The sequence below is a fragment of the Benincasa hispida genome, chromosome 4 (assembly GCF_027475165.1).
Source record: "Benincasa hispida cultivar pf3 chromosome 4, pf3_genome.v1.1, whole genome shotgun sequence".
Classification (NCBI taxonomy): domain Eukaryota; kingdom Viridiplantae; phylum Streptophyta; class Magnoliopsida; order Cucurbitales; family Cucurbitaceae; genus Benincasa; species Benincasa hispida.
In genome coordinates this window covers 26,192,245-26,215,345 of record NC_143481.1, presented here as the reverse complement: position 1 = coordinate 26,215,345, position 23,101 = coordinate 26,192,245, and the positions used below count along the sequence as shown (strand labels likewise).

The window sequence follows — 23,101 nt, the reverse complement described above, 5'->3', positions numbered from 1 at the left end:
ATTCAATGTTACAAGACACTAGCTATTTATTTATTTATTTATTTTAACAATAACACAACACTCTCCTTCATTTTTTGTGTTTTAAATCAAACAGATCATAACTTAAAATTACAATGACAAATAACTGTCGATTTATGTATTTACAAATAAAATATATAAATACCAACATGAGTATATAATTGATTTAAGAGCCAAAAAAGATTATAGGTTCAAAATCTCTCAAACTCTCGTTGAACTTAAAAAATAAACCCTCAAACTAAAAAAAAAAAAAAGAAATAATATAACAGAATACAAATGATTCTATTATTTTCTTTATTTTGAAAAAGAAATCAACGACGTAAATCAAAAAATGACTTATTATTTATTGAATAACAAATTCGTTAACGTCTTAATTAACTTGTCAAGTTTATTCAGTCTGATCACGTGGAACATGGTGGGAGAACAATACTCAATATGTAAAATTAAATGTGTCCGGCATTTCAATATCTCAACGTCTAAGTACAAAGTCGTCGATAAATTTGATAATCTATTTGAAACCATAAAACTTAAACAAAGCACACACACATTCAATGTTACAAGACAATAGCTATTTGATTATTATTTTTATTATTATTATTTTGGTAACAATAACATCTCTCTCCTTCATTTTTTTTGTTTTTTCAATCAACAAACCATAATTTAAAATTACAACGACAAACAACTGTTGATTTATTTATCTACAAATAAAAAATATAAATACCAACGAGCATATAATTGATTTAAGAGCCAAAAAAGGTTCGAGGTTCAAAATTTCTCCAACTCTCGTTGAACTTAAAAAATAAACCCTCAAACTAAAAAAAAAAAAAAGTGAAATAATATAATGAATACAGACGATTCTATTATCTTCTTTATTTTGAAAAAAAAAAAAAAATCAACTACATAAATCCAAAAATGACTTATTATTTATTGAATAACAAATTCGTCAACGTCTTGATTAACTTGTCAAGTTTATTCAGTCTGATCACATGGAACTTCGTATAAAAACAATACTCAATATTTAAAATTAAATGTTTCCCGCATTTCAATATCTCAACATTTGAATACAAAGTCGTCGATAAATTTCATAATTTATTTGAAACCATAAAACTTAAACAAAGCACACACCCATTCAATGTTACAAGACAATAGCTATTTGATTTTTTTTTTTTTTTTTTTTTTTGTAACAATAACATCACTCTCCTTCATTTTTTTTTGTTATTTCAATCAACAAATCATAACTTAAAATTACAATGATAAATAGCTGTTGATTTATTTATCTACAAATAAAACATATAAATACCAACATGAGTATATAATTGACTTAAGAGCTAAAAAAGGTTCGAGATTCAAAATCTCTTCAACTGTCTGTTGAACTTAAAAATATACCCTCAAACTAAAAAAAAAGTGAAATAATATAACGAATACAGATGATTCTATTATCTTCTTTATTTTAAAAAAAAAATCAACGACATAAATTCAGAAATGATTTATTATTTATTGAATAACAAATTCGTCAATGTCTTGATTAACTTGCCAAGTTTATTCAATTTGATCACGTGAAACTTTGTATGAAAACAATACTCAATATTTAAAATTAAACGTTTCTCGCATTTCAATATCTCAACGTCTGAATACAAAGTCGTCGATAAATTTCATAATTTATTTGAATCCATACAACTTAAACAAAGCACACACCCATTCAATGCTACAAGACAATAGCTATTTGATTTTTTTTATTATTATTTTTAACAAGAACATCACTCTCCTTCATTTTTTTTGTTTTTTCAATCAACAAACCATAACTTAATATTACAACGAAAAATAACTGTTTATTTATTTATCTACAAATAAAATACATAAATACCAATATGAGCATATAATTGATTTAAGAGCCAAAAACAGTTCGAGGTTCAAAATCTCTCCAACTCTCGTTGAACTTAAAAAATAAACCATCAAACTAAAAAAAAAAAGTGAAATAATATAACGAATACAGACGATTCTATTATCTTCTTTATTTTCAAAAAAAAAAAAAAAATCAACGATATAAATCCAAAAATGACTTATCATTTATTGAATAATAAATTCGTCAATGTCTTGATTAACTTGTCAAGTTTATTCAGTCTGGTCACTTGGAACTTTGTATGGATAAATTTCATAATTTATTTGAAACCATAAAACTTAAAAAAAAACCACACACCCATTCAATGTTACAAGACAATAGTCATTTGATTTGATTTTTTTTTTTTGGGGGGGCGAAAAATAACTGTTGATTTACTTATCTACAAATAAAATATATAAAAACCAACTTGAGCATATAATTGATTGAAGAGCCAAAAAACGTTCGAGATTCAAAATCTCTCCAACTCTGGTTGAACTTAAAAAGTAAACCCTCAAACCAAAAAAAAAAAAATGTGAAATAATATAACAAATACAAATGGTTCTATTATCTTCTTTATGTTGAAAAAAATCAACGACATAAATTCAAAAATGACTTATTATTTATCGAATAACAAATTCGTTAATGTCTTGATTAACTTGCCAAGTTTATTCAGTCTGGTCACTTGAAACTTTGTATGAGAACAATACTCAATATTTAAAATTAGACGTCTCCCGCATTTCAATATCTCAACATCTGAATACAAAGTTGTCGATAAATTTCATAATTTATTTAAAACCATAAAACTTAAACAAAGCACAAACCCATTCAATGTTACAAGACAATAGCTATTTTTTTTTTTTCAATCAACAAACCATAACTTAAAATTACAACGACAAATAGTTGTTGATTTATTTATCTAAAATAAAATATATAAATACCAACATGAGCATATAATTGATTTAAGAGCCAAAAAATATTCAAGGTTCAAAATCTCTCAAACTCTCGTTGAACTTAAAAAATAAACTCTCAAACTAAAAAAAAAGTGAAATAATATAACAAATACAAACGATTCTATTATCTTCTTTATTTTGAAAAAAATCAACGACATAAATCCAAAAATGACTTATTATTTATTGAATAACAAATTCGTCAACGTTTTGATTAACTTACCAAGTTTATTCAGTTTGATTACGTAGAACTTGGTACGAGAACAATACTCGATATTTAAAATTAAACGTTTCCCGCATTTTAATATCTCAATGTCTGAATGCAAAGTCATTGATAAATTTCATAATTTATTTGAAACCATAAAATTTAAACAAACTACACACCCATTCAATGTTACAAGACAATAGCTATTTTATTTGATTTATTATTATTATTATTATTATTATTATTATTTATAACAATAACATCAATCTCCTACATTCTTTATTTTTTCAATCAACAAACCATAACTTAAAATTACAACGACAAATAACTGTTGATTTATTTATCTACAAATAAAATATATAAATACCAACATGAGTATATAATTGATTTAAGAGCCAAAAAAGATTCGAGATTCAAAATCTTTCCAACTCTTGTTGAACTTAAAAAATAAACCCTCAAACTAAAAAAAAAAAAAAAAGGTGAAATAATATAATGAATCTAGACGACTCTATTATCTTCTTTATTTTGAAAAAAATCAACGACATAAATCAAAAAATGACTTATTATTTATTGAATAACAAATTCGTCAACATCTTGATTAACTTGCCAAGTTTATTCAGTCTGATCACGTTGAATTTTGTATGAGAACAATACTCAATATTTAAAATTAAACGTTTCCCATATTTCAATATCTCAACGTCTTAATACAGAGTTGTCAATAAATTTCATAATTTATTTGAAACCATAAAACTTAAACAAACCATACACCCATTCAATGTTACAAGATAATAGCTATTTTTTTTTTTTTAGTTTTTTTTTTTGTAACAATAACATCACTCTCCTTCATTTTTTTTTTTGTTTTTTCAATCAACAAACCATAACTTAAAATTACAACGACAAATAGCTGTTGATATATTTATCTACAAATAAAATATATAAATATCAACATGAGCATATAATTGATTTAAGAGCCAAAAAAGATTTGAGGTTCAAAGTCTCTCCAATTTTCATTGAACTTAAAAAATAAACCCTAAAACTAAAAAAAAAAAGTGAAATAATATAACGAATACATGCGATTCTATTATCTTATTTATTTTTAAAAAATCAACAACATTAATCCAAAAATGACTTATTATTTATTGAATAACAAATTCGTTAACGTCTTGATTAACTTCCCAAGTTTATTCAGTTTGATCACGTAGAACTTGGCATGAAAACAATACTCAATATTTAAAATTAAATGTTTCCCGCATTTTAATATCTCAATGTCTGAATACAAAATCATCGATAAATTTCATAATTTATTTGAAACCATCAAATTTAAACAAACCACATACCCATTCAATGATATAAGACAATAGCTATTTGATTTTTTTTATTTTTTTATTTTTTTATTATTATTTTTTTGTTGTTGTAACAATAACATCACTCTCCTTCATTTTTTTTTTTTGTTTTTTCAATCAACAAACCATAACTTAAAATTACAACGACAAATAGCTGTTGATTTATTTATCTACAAATAAAATATATAAATACCAACATGAGCATATAATTGATTTAAGAGCCAAAAAAAACTTTGAGGTTCAAAATCTCTAAAATTCTTGATGAACTTAAAAAACAAACCCTCAAACTAAAAAAAAAAAAAGTAAAATAATATAACAAATACAGACCATTCTATTATCTTCTTTATTTTGAAAAAAACCAAGGACATAAATCCAAATATGACTTATTATTTATTGAATAACAAATTCGTCAATGTCTTTGATTAATTTGTCAAGTTTATTCAGTCTGATCATATGGAATGTGGTATGAGAATAATACTAAATATTTAAAATTAAACGTTTCCCGCATTTCAATATCTCAACGTCTGAATACAAAGTCGTCGATAAATTTCATAATTTATTTGAAACCATAAAACTTAAACAAAGCACACACCCATTCAATGTTACAATACAATAGCTATTTGATTTTTATTTTATTTTTTTGTAACAATAACATCACTCTCCTTTTTTTTTTTTTTTTTTTTTTTTTTTTTTTGGTTTTTCATTCAACAAACCATAACTTAAAATTACAACGACAAATAGCTGTTGATTTATTTATCTACAAATAAAATATATAAATATCAACATGAGCATATAAATGATCTAAGAGCCAAAAAAGATTTGAGGTTCAAAATCTCCCCAATTCTTGTTGAACTTAAAAAATAAACCCTCAAACTAAAAAATGACTTATTAACTTGCAAAGTTTATTCAGTTTGATCACGTGGAACTTGGTACGAGAACAATACTCGATATTTAAAATTAAACGTTTCCCGAATTTCAATATCTCAACGTCTGAATACAAGGTCATCGATAAAATTCATAATTTATTTGAAACCATAAAAATTAAATTCAATGTTACAAGACAATAGCTATTTGATTTTTCTTTTTTTTTTTTTCTTTTTTGTAACAATAACATCACTCTTCTTCATTTTTTGTTTTTTGAATCAACAAACCACAACTTAAAATTACAACGACAAATAACTGTTGATTTATTTATTCTACAAATAAAATATATAAATATTAACATGAGCATAATTTTGATTTAAGAGCCAAAAAAAGGTTTGAGGTTCAAAATCTCTCCAACTCTTATTAAACTTTTAAAAAAAAACCCTTAAACTAAAAAAAAGTGAAATAATATAACGAACACAATCAATTTTATTATTTTCTTTATTTTGAAAAAAAAAATCAACGACATAAATAAAAAAATGACTTATTATTTATTGAATAAAAAATTCGTCATTGTCTTTGTTAACTTACCAAGTTTATTTAGTCCGTAGACACATGGTATAAGAACAATATACTCAATATTTAAAATTAAACGTTTCCCGCATTTCAATATCTCAACGTCCAAATACAAAAGTCATTGATAAATTACGTAATTTATTTAAAACCATAAAACTTAAACAAAGCACACACCAATTCAATGTTACAAAACAATACCTATTTACTTCTCTTTTAACAATAACATTACTCCCCTTCATTTTTTATTTTTTCAATCAACAAACCATAACTTAAAATTACAACGACAAATAATTGTCGATTTATTTATCTACAAATAAAATATATAAATACCATCAAGAGCATATAATTGATTTGAGAGCAAAAAAAGTTCATGGTTCAAAATCTCTCAAACTCTTGTTGAACTTATATAAAAAAAAAACCCTAAACTAAAAAAAAGTGAAATAATATAACGAATACGATTGATTCTATTATTTTCTTTATTTTGAAAAAAATCAACGACATAAATCTAAAAATGACATATTATTTATTGAATAATAAATCCGTCAACGTCTTTATTAACTTGCCAAATTTATTTAGTCCGATCACGTGGAGCATGGTATAAGAGCAATATATTCAATATTTAAAATTAAACGTTTATCACATTTCAATATATCAACATTCAAATACACAGTCGTTGGTAAATTATGTATTTTATTTAAAACCATAAAATTTAAACAAAGCACATACTAATTCAATGTTACAAGAGAATAGTTATTTAGTTTTCTTTTAATAATAACATCACCCTCCTTCATTTTTTGTTTTTTCAATCAACAAACTATAACTTAAAATTACAAAAACAAATATTTATCGATTTATTTATTTACAAATAAAATATGAACATGAACATATAATTGATTTAGGAGCTAAAAAAGATTCGAGTTTCAAGACCTCTCCGACTCTCGTTGAACTTAAAAATAAACCCTTAAACTAAAAAACAAAAAAAGTGAAATAAGAAACACATAAAATAATGTCGTCATAATTTGATTGGATAAATTTCTCTATATTTGGAAATCAAAAGCCGACGTATATGTAACAAAAAAGAAAAAAGAAAAAAGAAAAATATTAAGACGGTGAAACGGTAAGCGTCCGACCCGACCCGACCCGACCCGATGTTTCGAAGGCTCCGAAATTTAAGTCTATAAAAGAAAATAGAAAATAGAAAATAAATTTACAGTTGTCCCTCTCAAACTCTCTCTCTCTCTTCCTGAAGTCCGTTCTGTTCCTCTGACCCGTCTGACCCTTCACCCATTACAGACCCTGCAACCTCTCTCTTTTCTTTCTCTTCACTATTTTTTCCTCTCATAATTTAATCACTCTAAACAATGGCACAACATATCTTCTTCACAGATTAATCGAAACAATTGCTGCCCACAATCTCCAATCACCGGGACAGAGCTCTTGTTTTTCTCCTAATTTCATGTCGTTCTGTCTTTGATCTTCTTCTACCTTCAGCTCACACCAAGCTTCTCCACTTCCTGGTAAACCCCTCAACTTTTTTCTTAGGATAATTTTCACTCTTTTATTGTAACTGTTTTTTTTTTCTTTGTGGGTTTTGTTTCGTTTTTCTTCGTGGGCAATAATCCCTATTCGTTTTTTTTAGTCAATTTCTATGTCATTTGATTGTTGCGTATTTCCCCCCCTAATTTTGAACTACAGAATGTTGTGGGCGTTGTTGTGTTTGCCAATGGAAATTATCTTCATCTGTACTTTTTCGGGAAATTTACTCGGTGATGGATGGGGGGTTCTTTATAAGGACTCTATTTCGATGTAGGTTTGTTTTGTTTATGTGGGTGCTTCATTTTTCTCCTTCATTGTTAATTTTGTTACAGTGGACATCCATGGTTGAAGGAAGTTATTTATCTAAAGGATTTTCCCCCAGTTAAAGAAATTAGAAGATCATGTATTTTGTTATGCTTATGAGTCTCTAGAAATATTGAAAGACTGTCGACTTAGTTAAGGAACTTAAGCCTGTGTGTTCTTTATTTTCTTTAGCAGAGTTTTGATTAACTTCGTGAAATGATCATATATTTCAAAGTACATTTCGTGACTTGACATGGACGATTATTTTTGCCAGTAGAAGTGGAATATGGCTGGCAGTTCTCTTCTTCTTCTTCTTATTTTTAACATTTTATTTCCTTTATAACTTCGGCCCAAGATTGGTTTGGTGGGTTGTATAAGTTTCCATATTTATATAAAGCATTGGGACGTTCAATATTTGGCACCCCTGTTGGTTGTCGTGAATCGGAATGTGTTGTAGATGTCATTCTACTTTATGAATACTACAACGAGTTGAAATGGTGTTATTTTTGTATTCAGAATTAGTTTTTCTTCAAGATGAGCCGACCGACTACACGTAGCAAGAACAAAAGGCATAAACAAGAGGATAATGCTGATAACAGCTCTGATTTATTGAGGTAATAATGATTTTGATTTCCATTTTGTTGCACGGATTTGTAACCTGTATTAAGGAGTTTTCAATCAAGCTAAATCATTTACAGGAAAATTCACTCATCTGGGACAATAACCAACGATGACATCAACCAGCTCTATATGATCTGGAAGCCAGTTTGTCAAGGATGCCGGTTGAATACTAAGGATAACCCAAATTGTTTCTGTGGGCTGATTCCACCTCCTACTGGGAGCCGGAAGGTTGGACTATGGCAAAAGATTTCAGAAATTGTGCAGGCTCTTGGTTCAGATCCTTCCAAGGATCAACGGACTTCTCCCGACTTTCCTGCTGGTCTTACAAATCTTGGTGCAACATGCTATGCCAATAGCATCCTTCAGTGTCTATACATGAACAAGTGCTTCAGGGAAGGCATATTTTCTGTGGAGTCAGATGTTCTTAAACAAAATCCAGTTCTGGATCAGCTTGTACGACTCTTTGCTCTCCTCCATGCCAGTAAAATGGCTTTTGTGGATTCATTCCCTTTCATAAAAACATTGGAGTTAGATAATGGAGTCCAGCAGGATAGTCATGAGTTCCTGACTTTGCTTCTTTCTCTACTGGAGCATTGCTTGAGTCACTCAAAGGTTTCTAAAGCAAAAACTGTCGTTCAAGATCTTTTTCGTGGAAGCGTGTCTCATGTAACTACGTAAGTAGAAATTGTTTTGCCAATGTTTAGTTGAATAACTTTACTAATTAATATTTTGATTGCTTTATTGTACTGTAACTCTCTTTTCTCTCACTTTTTGATTGATTGATTATAGATTCTTTCATATCTCTTATGTACCTTCATCATGTAAATTATCCATATTCGAATAACGTACCATTTTGACAAGTTCAAACTGTTGTATGCTATTAAGTTTAATTGTTCACTGTAAGTCTGTATCATATTTGTTTCTTCCGCTATTGTATGATTAATTTGATGGTCAGTTCTTTATTTTGATCTAGTTAGCTATGCATGTAAGAAATCTATGTTGTGTGTTTTTGGCTAGAATCGTTGGTTGAACCAGTGATTTTAGTTTGAAATATACCACTTGGTGCCTATTTATTTTGATAAGGATATGGTCACTTTGGATTCTAGCTACTGCTTCCTTTCAATTTTCAATTTATTGGTCGCTGATTCTCTGTTCAGCGAGTCTAAAGTCTATTATGCCTCTTATGAAGCTATGCCCCAAATTTACTGATTGATTTTATGCACAAAGCATTGATTTATTGATTTATTGTCCTTTCTTTCAGTTTCCTAACCATTCTGAATTTTAGGAGGCTCCAACATTTCATGGTGATGAACTAGTTGTAGTTGTTCATGTTATGATGGTGCCCCTGATCACATCATTAGTAAAAATGAGTGGAGGATGTGATATTATTGAATTGAAAATTTTCTCTCCTCTAGAGACCTGCTTACTATTATTTTTATTATGGAAATCTCTTTTTTTGGATCTCTTTAGTTTATGTTGGTAGGACTAGGGTTGGGGGACAAGGTGAAGTTAGATTCTCATGCATTTCTTTCTAGGGGAAATAAAAGAACCTCCCAAATTGTTTCTCATCTCCCCTCTTTGTATGGCATTTTCTTCAATATATGGTCTTTTTTTTCTTATCAAAAGGAAAAAAAACTCTAAAAGTTTGTTCACTGGTTTTCTTTGATTTAAGTTTAAGTTGACAATGATATCTTGGCTTCATATTTAGGTGCTCACAGTGCGGAAAAGATTCAGAAGCCTCTTCCAAAATGGAGGATTTCTATGAGTTGGAGTTGAATGTTCTGGGCTTGAAAAGTTTAAATGAAAGTTTAAATGATTATCTTAGTGTGGAAGAGCTTCATGGTGATAATCAATACTTTTGTGAGTCATGTAAATCCAGAGTTAATGCCACTCGCAGTATCAAGCTACGTACATTGCCCCCTGTTCTAAATTTTCAGCTTAAGCGATGTGTTTTTCTTCCAAAGGTACTGAAAATCATCACATCTCTTAATTAGCTGTCAGTAGCTAAATGTCATTTGAGAAGTAATCACCAGATAATGTGTGTTTTCACGTTGATTCATTCTGTCAAATATAGACCATTTATTGAACTTCCTCGTTGGTTTTCAAAATTGTGATATGTTAATAAAAGATCTGACTAATGATATTTGCTTCATATTGTTGATTTTTGCTTATTTCCATTTTAACTTTTCCTTTGCGTTTTTGGTCGTTATCGTTGCTTTGTGTCAGCAGACTACAACAAAGAAGAAAATCACATCTGCACTTTCTTTTCCTGGAGTGTTGGATATGCGGGAGAGGCTAGCTGAGTCTTCTCAGTCTGAATCAATATATGACTTGTCAGCAGTTCTGATTCATAAAGGTACTGCTGTCAACAGTGGCCATTACATAGCTCACATCAAGGATGAAATTACAGGGCAGTGGTGGGAATTTGATGACGAACACGTCTCCAAATTAGGTCATCATCCATTTGGAGAAAAATCATCAAATGCTAATTCTAAATCTGTTAGAACTGAGTTAGCTGTTCCGTTGGGTTCCAAGGAAGAAGTAAATGCTACTGCTGAAGAGAATACATCGAATGGGGTTCTTCAGCAATCAACAGAGTCTGGTGTCCCTTGTCCCACTGATGTCTTTTCATCTAATGATGCCTATATGCTGATGTATAATTTAAGGTGCACGGGGAAGGCCACAAATGGAGTTACTCACTGTAATGTTAATAGTAAAGAAGTAGAAGGCAACATGGTTCATTTCCAGGACGGTCTGTTTCTTCCATCACATCTGTGTGATGAGATAAGTAGTTTAAATGAATCATATGTTATAGCTTGCCAAGAATATGAATCAAAGAAGGAAGTTGAACTGGGTTGTATCAATGATCGGAGACAAGAGGTCCGATCAATTTTGTCTGAAGCCCCTGTTCACTCACTTGAGGAACCTTTTTGTTGGATTTCCATAGACTGGCTTCGCCAATGGGCTGATAAGGTCTCCCCACCGTAAGTACATAAATAATATATTTACTTTTCCACTTGCTTGATGATCGTGTGTTTATGGGCTTCTTTCTCCTCCACTCCCCCTTTTTTAATAAAAAAGTAGTTAGGCAGCTAAATCCATCGTTAAGGGCACTGCAAAAAAAATAAAAAATAAAAAATAAAATAAAAAATAAAAAAAAGAAAACCGTATGGGAGATGCTAAGTGCTGTAAATAAGTAATGCATGGGAATCATATGTTTCTATTATTGCCTCCTCAAGGTTTTGTATTTTTTTTTCTGTGACAATTCAACTGCTTGAGAACTCCCAGGGATATCTGGCTTCTTTTTATTTATTACACCTTACTTTGTTATGGTTTGCAGCATTCTTGATAATTCACCTATACAGTGTTTGCACGGAAAAGTTCCAATGTCAAAGGTAACCTCCATAAAGAGATTGTCCATGAAGGCTTGGGATAAGCTATTCTCCAAGGTATATGCTTCAATTGTTCCATATAGAATTTGACGCATTGGTATATCTCTCCTTGGAATTAGGATTTCATCCTTGTGTGATTCTTGGTACTTAAATTGTTCTTGATGTTCTTTTTAGCACTGAATTCATTTTTTTTCATATGGCTGACTAATATTTTTGCATTCTTGTAAAATTTAGTATGATGGGGGCCCGAAACTGACGAATGAAGATATCTGTATGGATTGCCTTATTGCTGGTGCTCGAAATGTAGTTTGTGCTGACAGCTACAGAGACCGAAGAATATCAATGAAAGAAATTGCATTAAGTGCACTTTCGGGCAATTATCCAAATGGAGCATATGTTGTTTCTAGGACATGGTATTGTTTCAAAATTCTTGGGTTCTCTTGTCATGCTGTTTTGGTGATGCTTCTTAAAAATTGGACTTGCTTCTTGCTTGAGTGTTGAACTTCTGTGGCCTTGTTATATGTTGATTTCATTTCTTACCTGAAATTTTGCTGTTCTCACGACTGTAGTTGTTTTATCTTGAAAGCTTGTGTATTACTTTATTTTGAGGAAGAAACTATTGCAACAAAATAGGGTGGACGAAAGCTTCAACTTGAGTTCTGGAAGCTGCAGTTAAAACCTTCCAATTAACCGAGAGAGAAGAAGAAAATTTGTGGTTACAAAAATGTCTGGATGGATCAAGAAAGAGTTAAAAAGAGCAATACGATCCCTCAAAACAGAAAACAATCTACCATCTCAGTAAACAAATTCTATGGTTTCTTTAAAGACATAAAATCCAAAAGGAAGTGGACATGACTTGGATTCATCCAGATGGTCTTGGCTTCAGCTTTGAAAGTTTTATCATCAAAACAATATATACAGTAAGTTAATGATATTTCTGAGAATAACCATGTGTCAATTGAAAGAATAAAAAATATGTGCTATAATTTAGAAGCCATCAAAGAAAAGATGAAAGGTGGTCTTAAGTTCTTTGGTTTTATTGCACAGTATGTCAGTTTGGAGAGAGAGATCTTTTGGTATTCTTACATTGGCACCTTATCACGAGTATTAGTGCTATCCGAAAGAAGCTTTCATACGAGATCTTGACCTTCCCTGGATAGGAATTTGTCCAAATCCTGTTGAAAAAATTGACAATCGACTTTGGATTATGTTGTAATAGGCTTGCAACTGGAATTAGCTGTGGAGTCTTTTGAGCCAAAGCCTTCAATCCTGAAACTGAAAGTGATGAAGACAGAAGCGTTCACGATCTTCATTAGAGGAAACCACTTTGCAACTTCTCTGTCAAGTTTCCATTGAGATTTGACTCCCCAAAATGAAGAATCAGTATTCCAGACGTGACTGATTGGAGATTCTTGCTGTTCATCAAAAGGATAAATTCTAGGTAGTGGTAGAGAAATAGGCATCGCCAATCAAAAGATCCTCCCAAAATAAATATTATCTTCATTACTCACCACCAATTTGACTATGTGAGCAAGGAGCCTCTTCATTTTGAAGATGTCCATACTCCATCTGAGGACCTGTACAGAAATTGAGGAGGTGAAGAAGTAGACCATCAGTCACCTAAAGTTTAACCCTATTGAGCCACCACAATCACTTCCCTCCATAGTGCTTTTGTCTGTTACTGTGTCTAAAACTTCTATGCAGTTTCCTTGATCTCTGAGTTAATACTGTTCAGCCATATATATCATTCATGCTTCTCTATCATACTTGTAGGTTGCAACAGTGGGTTAAAAGGAAAATTCTTGATGCTCCTTCTGAAGCTGATGCTGAACCAACGGCCTCAATCAAGTGTCCTCATGGACAACTTTTGCCAGAGCAAGCTGCTGGAGCTAAGCGAGTGCTGGTTCCAGAAGATCTCTGGCTTCTCATATATGAAGATGCATTAGCTGTAAAACCTGATGATCCTACAGGGGTTCCAACTTTTCCCTCAGATGCAATACAATGTTCTCTGTGCAGTGAGGAATTATCTGAAGTGGCAGTTATGGAAGATTCTATAAGGTCATTTCATTATGTTCAAGTGAACTTTTTAGTTGATTTGCTTGAAGAATGACCTAACCTGTTTTATCTTTCAGAGGAGTGAAGCTTAAACAGCGACAAAATCACGAAAGATTAGCCGTTGGAAAATTCATTCCACTTTCTCTGCCTTGCAAGTATTATTTGGTGCCTACGTCATGGCTTTCAAAGTGGAGAAACTACATCAATGCAAGTGGAAAGAGTGCTTCATTTGTAGAGAAGCCTGAAAATTTGGATGGCGTGATCAATTTTCTGAGGTGTGAAAAGGTAATGTGACTTACTGACTTGATATTTTTTCGATTGTTGATTGTCCGTCCAGTAAAATATTTTTAGGCAGCATTCAGAATGCATGGTGTTATTTGATTATTCAAATTTTTATACCTTAGCTTAAAGAAAGGAAATTCTTCTGGCTCAATTTGACTATGATTGTGAAGCATTGTTCTAAATATTTTCTATTGATCTTATGATAATTTATCTTAAGAACCAATCAAGGAATTTCATTATATTCATATCCCTTCTAATATTAGATCGTTCAATATTTTTTGGTCCTTTGCCGGGGTAACTGAAACGAAGATACATTAGAGAATATTATTGTATATAAAAAAGTATGTTCATGTAAGACATAAAGGAATGATTAAATATGGGACTATAGGGGTGCATTCAATCCTCAAAAATGAGGATTTGATGAAAAAAGATAATATTAAATATAAATATACAATCTTTTATCATATAAATCTATTAATCATGGAGATAATAAAGATTCATATATTTACGAATTATTGGTACAAGTAAAAAGTAATCAAGATAGTTTTTATAAATACAATGTTTCAGATCTTTTACTCTCTTAGCTTGAGCTCGTGTGAATTGTTTTTCTTCTAATTTTGGAATGATTGCTTTAATTTGACTCATGTACATGCATCTGGATGCAGCATTCACGCCTCCTTGAAAGACCTCCTGAGCTGATCTGCAAACGTGGTACGGTGCAGCAGAAGTCCGCTGTAAGTATACTGCACAAGTTTATTTGAATGCAATATCTTTTCTTTATATCTTAGAGAAATTTCTTGAACAATCTTTTTTCCTTGCAACATTATTTATTTTATTTTACTTTTATATATATATTATTTCTTATTTTTTTGGGAAGAAATGAGATCATATATAAATGAAAGGTAAAAAGAGAGAAAATAGCCCACAAGCCCGTGGGAGGGTCACAGAAAGCTCTTCCACTTGGTCATCAAAAGTATAAAGAGACTAATCGAGAAAATATTAAAACAACAACACCAATATAAATATAAATCTACAGAAAGAATCCTAGTGAAGTAGGGAAGCAAAAAAAAGCTGGCCTGAACACTATCGATACCAAAAAAAGAAAAAAAAAAAAAAGCAGGGAGGCAAAAGAGTCCTATGAGTTGTTGAAAAAATGAGTATTCCTTTCCAACCAGAGTTTCCATATTAGAGCATTGGAAGCTGTTCCTCAGCTCATTGGTCGTACGCCCTTTAAAGGGCATGCAAAGATGCTTTAGTGGAGTGGGGTGTTTGCTCTCCTTTGGAGACTTTGGTTTGAAAGAAACTCAAGAATCTTCAACAACCATGAGTCCAATAGGGTGGTGTTTTGAGATCTTGTCATACTTGCTTCTTCTTGGTATAGTGATTCTAAATTATTTTGGAACTATAACGACTCTCAGATTGTCACCAGTTGGACTTCTTTTTTGTAACCATTTGGTGTGTCATGCGGGGTATACCTCATCTCTCCTTTTTGTAAACTTCTTTTGATAATAAAAACTTTGTTTTTATTTTTTTATTTTTTAAAAAGCTTTGGTCATGTTGAGCCATAGGGTCTTCGAAAATTATTTGATTACATAGACACCACATAGTTCTGAGTTCAGTTATTATTAATCATTTGGAAATGTTGTTTTATAATGTTCGAGTTCTTTTATTTTTACTTTTTCTTTATTATTTTAATGTTTTAAATATTTTTCTGTTTTGAGGGGAAAAAATTAATTTTTGACACTTGTTAGGTTGTATCAATTTGGACCACCCTAAACTTTCAATTCAATCAAATTGGACCCCTAAATTTAAACAAGTGTTGAAATTTTTACCCATTTTTCAAAATTTGCTAACGTGCCCACTAATTTTGACAAAAATAGTGAAAGAATCTTTATAAACTCATTACTTTTAGTAAAATAAAGTTTTGCACAAAAAAAACTTTGACCCATACACGAATTAACCATTAAGTAACTTTGCCAAAATTCATAAATTTTGGCAACAAAAAAAGGGCTCTTATCCCATTCTTCCCTAAAATTTTATTAATTTCATAATGTATATAAGTGTTAAAGTTCATTGAACATATAAGAGAACTTTTCTTTACGGTACTTGAAGCAAGAACTCGTCAAAGAGTCAATTGCAACACTCTTTAAAGTTGAAGATTTAAGATAGAACTCGACAAGTTTTGGTGTCAAAATTGATTTTTTTTTTCCTTTTCTCAAATCATACACTGCAACTTCTTTTACACAATTTCTGAAATTTACTCTCATTCATGGTCAATCATGTGACTATAAATCTTATGAATTTAAAACCAATCCTTTCCCTTTACATTTCATATTTTTTTACGTCTTTCTTTTTTGTTCCCTCAATTTTAGGCAGATGTTTTAACAATCATTTCAGAGAACGACTGGAAGTTTTTCTGTGAAGAGTGGGAAGGTAGTGAGGCATGCGGCATCTCTGCCGTGGTTGAGTCAAGTAGCTGTGTAGGGAATGATATGGATGGATCCTCCAAAGAGAAGACAATGACTGAAGAGGATCTCTGTTCCAATGATGAAGTTAACAATGGGGACTTCAAACAATTTCTACTTAAGACCGATCCTGAGGTAATCTTCCATTTTCTAGGACTTTTTTTTCTCTCTTTATTATTATTATTTAATTGCAATACAATACTCGACTTTCGTTGAGAAAAATATTAAAGCAGACACAGGCTTATAAAAATGGAAAAAGCCCTCAGAAAGGGAGTCAACTACAAGAAAAGGCTCCAATCAAGTAAAATAAGACTTAACGAGTAATAATTACAAAAAAAAAAAAAAAATCTAGACACTGAGGTCAAGAGATCTAAAAAGGACCAAACATCACATTTGGAAATCTCCCCTACCCATGAAAATTTGATTGTTTCTCTTGCTCCACAAGCCCCACAAGACAGCACACTCCAACCTGCCACAGAAACAACTCCTTCCCAACCTGCCACAAAAACAACTCTTTCCTATGAAGGGGCAAATGGAAGAATAGCTCCTCCATCGACCCCTTGAGCCCCTTAATTGTAATATTTGTTAATAAAAGATAAGCTTTTCATCAAACAAAATGAAATATACAGAAGGGAGAGATGATGAGATATCCTCCAAGCCCTGGGCCTAAGGAGTTCATGAATAACTCTTCAATTCATGTTGAACAGGTGGAGGAAATATTTGCTATAGCTTTAGAGAGAAAACACTAAGAAGAAATTATTAAACAAACAAACTACAAAAATTAATTTAGGCTTCTTAAAACATTTCAAAAAGTTTTTCAATTACTACAACCAAATATCTCATAGAAGTTTCTTAGCCAAGCACATTAGAAGCTTTCCTTCTGAAAATTTTCATTTTTTTGGCTGAAAAGAATTTTTGGAACCGAGAGGTGGATCCCATGGCATGTAAAATTTATGGTTAAAGATTTGTATAACCATTTTGGTCGAGGAGCTTTCTTGCCTCCCCTATCCTTTTTGCCAACAGTTCTTATACAATGAGTTGGTGCTCTCCCCCTGGTGGCAGCACTGAAATCACAAGATTCAATATTTTAATCCTTTCATTATTAACGTTCTCGAGAAACTACTTAGTAGATCGGTTTTTATCTTTAAAGAAGTAGTGGCAAAGGCAATTGATCATATGGTCAAATTCTCTTACCTTTGCATATTGAATTACAAACTAATGGCTAGATACTAAATAAAGCTTGAAGTAAATACATAATATGATCTGTTCCCCTTTCTTTGACCTTAAGAAGAAGTTCTTTGACCTTAAGAAGAAGTTTTCTGTTTCTCTCAATACATATCATCTATTAATTATATATTGATAGGTTTTAAAGAAAGAAAATTGTTATGGATTAGATATGAAATGGGTTGAATTTCTCAACTAACTTGTGATATGTAACTTCTTGTCTTAATACTAAAAATCTTGCTTGCTTCATTGGTCCTGAATGGTCTGTCGATGGAGCAGATATGTGAAGAATGTATAGGAGAACGAGAAAGCTGCGAGCTAATGCAGAAACTAAATTATACTGGAGAGGATATTTGTGTATATTTTTCCCGTGGGAAGGAAGCTCCAAAATCAATTTTGGAAGCCCCCGAGTCTACTGTTGATCCAGATCGCCGAATCTCAAAGCGTGCAAGGAAGACAAATTCAGGGAATTTTGTGAATCTGAAAGTTTCTGGTTCGACATCAGTGTACCAGTTAAAAATGATGATATGGGAATGTTTTGGGGTAAGCTTTACAGAACAGATGCCATATAGTGATTGTGAATTGCTTTGCTGAAACTATTTCTCATGCTCCATGCTTGAATAGTGTGCTTAAATATTTAATTTATTTATTTATGTTTTATTTGATGTTGATTCACATGTTTAGAGCAAGTAGCTTTGATTTGGAAATAAGCTGAAAGTCAAGTAGTTTAGAATACACTCCGAGTGTCTGACAGAAAAGCAAGGGTCTTGAGAGGTGAGCCCTATGACTAAAGATACACGAGGTCCTCAATGATAATCCTACAGAACCAGAGATAGTCTACTTTTTTCGATCTTTTAAGACATTTATGTGGGGAAAACTTAGATTTTTTCCCGTACATAGGCAGTTACTGTAGGTCTGGAGAACCACTCCCTCCCTCCTGTTTGTTCGTTTTTTCTTCTTTTTTCTTCTTCTTCTTCTTTTTTTTTTCCCCCTCTTTGAACTTGCATTTTGGTGAACCAAGTTTTGGAAAAATTTCCCAACCCAACAACTAAAGTTAAACAATCCTGATTATGAGCAATAATGCAACTTCTTGGAGTGCTCTTTCTAATACTAATTCCCCTAATGTAATTAATACTATTCAGGATGTCTTTTTGGAAACCTCTGAAGGCAGTCTGTTACGTTTATATTGTAACTTTTCATGATTCAAAAAAGAAGTTGAAAATATGTACCAACTAAAAATGGAAAAATAATTATTATGTTTTATGTTTTGAATTCAAGTAGAAAACTGATTTCTGCAGGTTGTGAAGGAAAACCAGATACTTCGCAAAGGTAATAGGATAATTGATGGAGAAACTGATACTTTGGCGGACAAGAATATATTTCCTGGAGACAAACTATGGGTAATGGATTCTGAGATTCATGAGCATCGAGATATTGCTGGTAATCACATTTTATTTGCTCAAAGTTGTATAATTCAAGTTGAAAAACATCAGTCAAATCATGCAACTTCTTCTCCTTTTGTTTTGATGTGGTTTGAAGTGATATTTTTCAGTATTTATGTACCACGGAAACAAGGGAAAATAATAAACTGAAAAATAACTTAGAAACAAACATTCCTATGGGAAGGGAAAGGTGTAATGGTAATAAATCCAGATTTGGGGTTGGCCATTGTCATGAAGTGCTCTTCATTTAGGTGCACTTAGATATACTAACTCTGTATGTTGCCTGCTCACTGAATTCTTGGATAAGCTCTATTCACCGAGGACCCATCAATGATATAACATGCCTCTCTTAATCTAGTTTCATCAATCATCACAATTATGTAAGTGGAAGCATCTGCATTTATAGATTTTTTTTGGGGCATTGATGGCTTACTGTAGACAGTGAGTGACTGTTATTTTGTCCAAGTCTGTTACTGCAGCGAACCATGATCTTCTAACAAAGTAATACGTTTTACTGCCATCCATGCCTGGAATCATGGCATTGTATTTTACAGCTTTCTTAGCATTCTCATAGGTTTTCAATAATTTTGGAGCTATATCTTTAAAAAATTGATCATTAATGTTCTTGACTTGTATGATTGTTGTCATGGACAGATGAGCTTTCTGATCCCAAAATGAACGTGCAACATACTGAGGAAGGGTTTCGTGGAACGCTTTTGGCTGCTAATGTTTCATCTGAAGTTGTTTAATAAGCATTGAAACATGAGGGGCTCCTGCTGCCTGTATTTACAAAATTTTGTAGATGTTCATAATGAGGGAAAAAACTATTGCCCTATGCTCAGCATTTTGATGTAAGTTGCACCTTTATTGTCTCTTTTCAAGTCTTGCCATTTCTAGATTTTTTATTGTGCTAGTGAATCTTGTCACAGTTGCTGAAAACCACATGGATGGAACCCACAGATTTTTTTTCCTTTTTTTCTTCTCATGGAAACCACAGTTTGTTTTGGTCTGCCTAGATTGGAAGCCTTTTTTGTATTAGGTGTTTTTCTTGGCGGGGGTGGCAAACCCTTGGCTTTTAGGCTGTTCCATGATCTTTTTATTTTCCGAATATATGATTTCTCATCTAAAGAAAGAATTTTGTCGTAAAAGCTTCTGCTGCTATTATAGAATATCTAGATTCTCAAGGATTGGTTAATGGACCTTGGTGTATCATGGTGTAATAATGATTTCTGCTCAAACGAGATGAACATGATGAAGTCTGGAGATTATTTGATGGTTGAATTACATATTTAGTCTAGTCCTTGAACTTGATTTCGTTCATAAACTTTAAAAAGTGTCTAATAGATCTTTGAACTTTTAATTATGTATCTGATAGTCAACTTTCAATTTTGTGTAATAGGCCCTTGACATTATTCACATCTTTTAATAAATTAATTAATTTCATCTAATCAATACAAAATTGAATTTTATGTCTAATTGGATCCTAAACATTAAATTGTGTTTGGTATGTCTGCAAATTTAAATAAACGATAAATAGGTCACTGATCTATTAGACCTAAAATTGAAAGTTAAGAGATCTATTGAACACCAACTTGAAAGTTAAGGACCAGTAGACACTTTTAAAATTGAGAGATCTATTGGATACAGAATTCAAAGTTCAGTGAATCTATCAACACTTTTTGAAGTTCAAGACTATTAGACAACTTTATATGTGGAGACTGAATTTGTAATATAACCTTGTTTGATCCACAAAAAAAAAAGGCTTATTCAAGTTGTGACCAAATCATAACTAATAGCCTTTTTGAACTCCATTGTCTTGTGTTGCAATAGTGAAAAATAAAAGCAATTTTCATTTTACGTTTAAATTCTTAATATTCCTAATACTTAAAATATTTGAATCTCTTTTCGTTTATATTGGACCTTACTAAAACCTCCATGTGAAGGTTTTCTATGCAAAAGGTAAAGTCTTGTCTGCCCTGTATTTGCGTGTAGATCTTATAATCTCCTTGCATTTATTTCTAGTCATATTCTGTCAAAGCTTATGCCTTTAACATTCACTTTTTGTTGGATGAATTGCACTTCATGTATTGGTTGAACCGAAATGCTTAAATTTCCAGTCCACTCTATTCTTTTAACACGTTGCATTGTATCTATGCATAAATCTTGCAAAACATTTGTTATTGAGTCAGTTAGTTGTGTCGTTCATATTGCAAACTGCTTATGTATTTACCTTTTAAGAGTCTGCTACCATTTTCAGAAACAGCTTGTGAATTGGATAGAGGAACTCTGTGTTTTCTGTAATCAGAGAAGGGAGCCATAAAATGGACTGTGGGATAAATTGGTTTGGGATTTGCTTGGACGATGTTACGGAAGACAGAATGTAAAATTATGCTGCAGATTTTGATTGAGCCTCAACCACAGAGCTAGTCATTAGTTTTTCCTTCTTCACATACGTTGGCTGTATATCATGTTTAAAATGTCAAGGACATTTGAATTTGCTGATTGCTCCTTTACATGATGTATAAAATGTTTTAGTGGTAATGATGCAATATTACAGTGTACAAGTCTGTCTTTCTTCTGCTAGATATCAGGAGAGAATAAGATAAGGACCATTGCTTTGTAGTTGTTTCCGTCTCACCTGATCTGACCTTCCTGACACGGACAAAGATTTTCTTTCAGGTGCGCTTCAACTTTTAAGAGATTTAAATTATGCTTATTAATGTGATCTGAAGAGCTGAGTTCTAGAATGTGATATTTAGTTTTAATGATTAAAGGCATGTTGAATCATGTTGATTGAAAATCATGAACTCCTGGTTAGATTCTGTCTGTGGACTTTAGGGTGGATGCATTCTTTGTTGAAAAGAAAAACATGAACTTAAGTTAGATTTTAAAGCATTATTTCAATGGGAAAATGAGGTTGGGACTAGTTCTAACCATCAAGCCCAGTTCTTCCAAAAATGATCACAATTTTAATGTCAAGAAAGGAACATCTTGAATTTGGTTGAGTGATTAAATTCAACATGTTTCTCTAAATAATGTCAGTGGGAAGGAAGAAGAGAGAGGAACTGTAGATCCAGTACACTTAAAAGAGACCATATGAAGATATGATGGTTTTAAACTTCATGGGCATAACTGAAACATATTAGATATTTAACAGTATATACCATTATATCTCAAACAATATCCCCAATCCAATTTGACAATTGAAGAATGATATTCATCTTTTTGCTTCATGAGGAGTTTATTAACCCTATCTTGATATTGAAAGTTGTAATATAAAGCTTATGAATATTTATTGGTTAGAGTTGAAGTATTTCTTTTAGACTGATTTTTGGTGGTGAATTTATGAAATATGTAGGTTGAGTTAGGTTCAGCATCTTCATATTAGTTATCCAAAATTCTGTTTAACAAAATGGTAAGATGCTAATCTCTTGAACATTTATTTTCCTATTTTCAAACATTGAGTTAACATTATTTACTCGATGTCCATTTATAGTTCCTAAAAGTGACTTTAATGACAAATTTTTTTGGTTGCAATACTAATAAAAATTATATACACATTTTTTTGGAAAATTCTCATTCAACACAATCTTAGACCTTATTTGTGTCAAACTTAAGATTTGCAAGAACTCCAAAAATGAAAGCAGATTGAGAATCAATTATAATTTCAATCAACACACCTTTTAAATTTAAATTTTAATCAACACACTTTAATTTGTTTACAACAACGTTTGTCATCGACCTGTATAGTATAGAAAATATTATAAGGATTTAATTTTTCACAATAACTTTTGTGGCTTGTAGTTTATAGAAAAGATTATAAATATTTGTTGGACGAAATTAGACACATTACTTATCTTTGGAATCCTTATAAATTATAATTTAACTATATAGTGGAGATTCAAATTAACTTCTTTATTAAGAATATATGTTTTCACCAAAGTCATTA

At 31.3% G+C, this 23,101-nt stretch overlaps 1 protein-coding gene across 3 annotated transcripts; it reads left to right on the top strand.

Moving 5' to 3' along the window:
* The first annotated feature begins 7,041 nt into the window (after window positions 1-7,041).
* LOC120075498 (ubiquitin carboxyl-terminal hydrolase 26) lies at window positions 7,042-21,774 on the top strand. Of its 3 annotated transcripts, none has more exons than XM_039028946.2 (15): window positions 7,042-7,349; window positions 8,188-8,285; window positions 8,416-8,966; window positions 10,001-10,256; window positions 10,522-11,276; window positions 11,633-11,741; window positions 11,919-12,097; window positions 13,458-13,742; window positions 13,817-14,024; window positions 14,687-14,755; window positions 16,394-16,621; window positions 17,990-18,253; window positions 19,009-19,150; window positions 19,807-20,003; window positions 21,410-21,774. In XM_039028946.2, the coding sequence occupies exons 3-14, from the start codon at window positions 8,422-8,424 to the stop codon at window positions 19,899-19,901; spliced, it is 3,135 nt and encodes a 1,044-aa protein (XP_038884874.1). In that variant the 5' UTR covers window positions 7,042-7,349; window positions 8,188-8,285; window positions 8,416-8,421; the 3' UTR covers window positions 19,902-20,003; window positions 21,410-21,774. The 3 variants fall into 3 exon arrangements, with proteins under 3 accessions (XP_038884874.1, XP_038884875.1, XP_038884873.1); XM_039028947.2 differs by having other exon boundaries at window positions 8,370-8,966; window positions 16,419-16,621; XM_039028945.2 differs by having other exon boundaries at window positions 8,370-8,966.
* The last annotated feature ends 1,327 nt before the right edge of the window (window positions 21,775-23,101 follow it).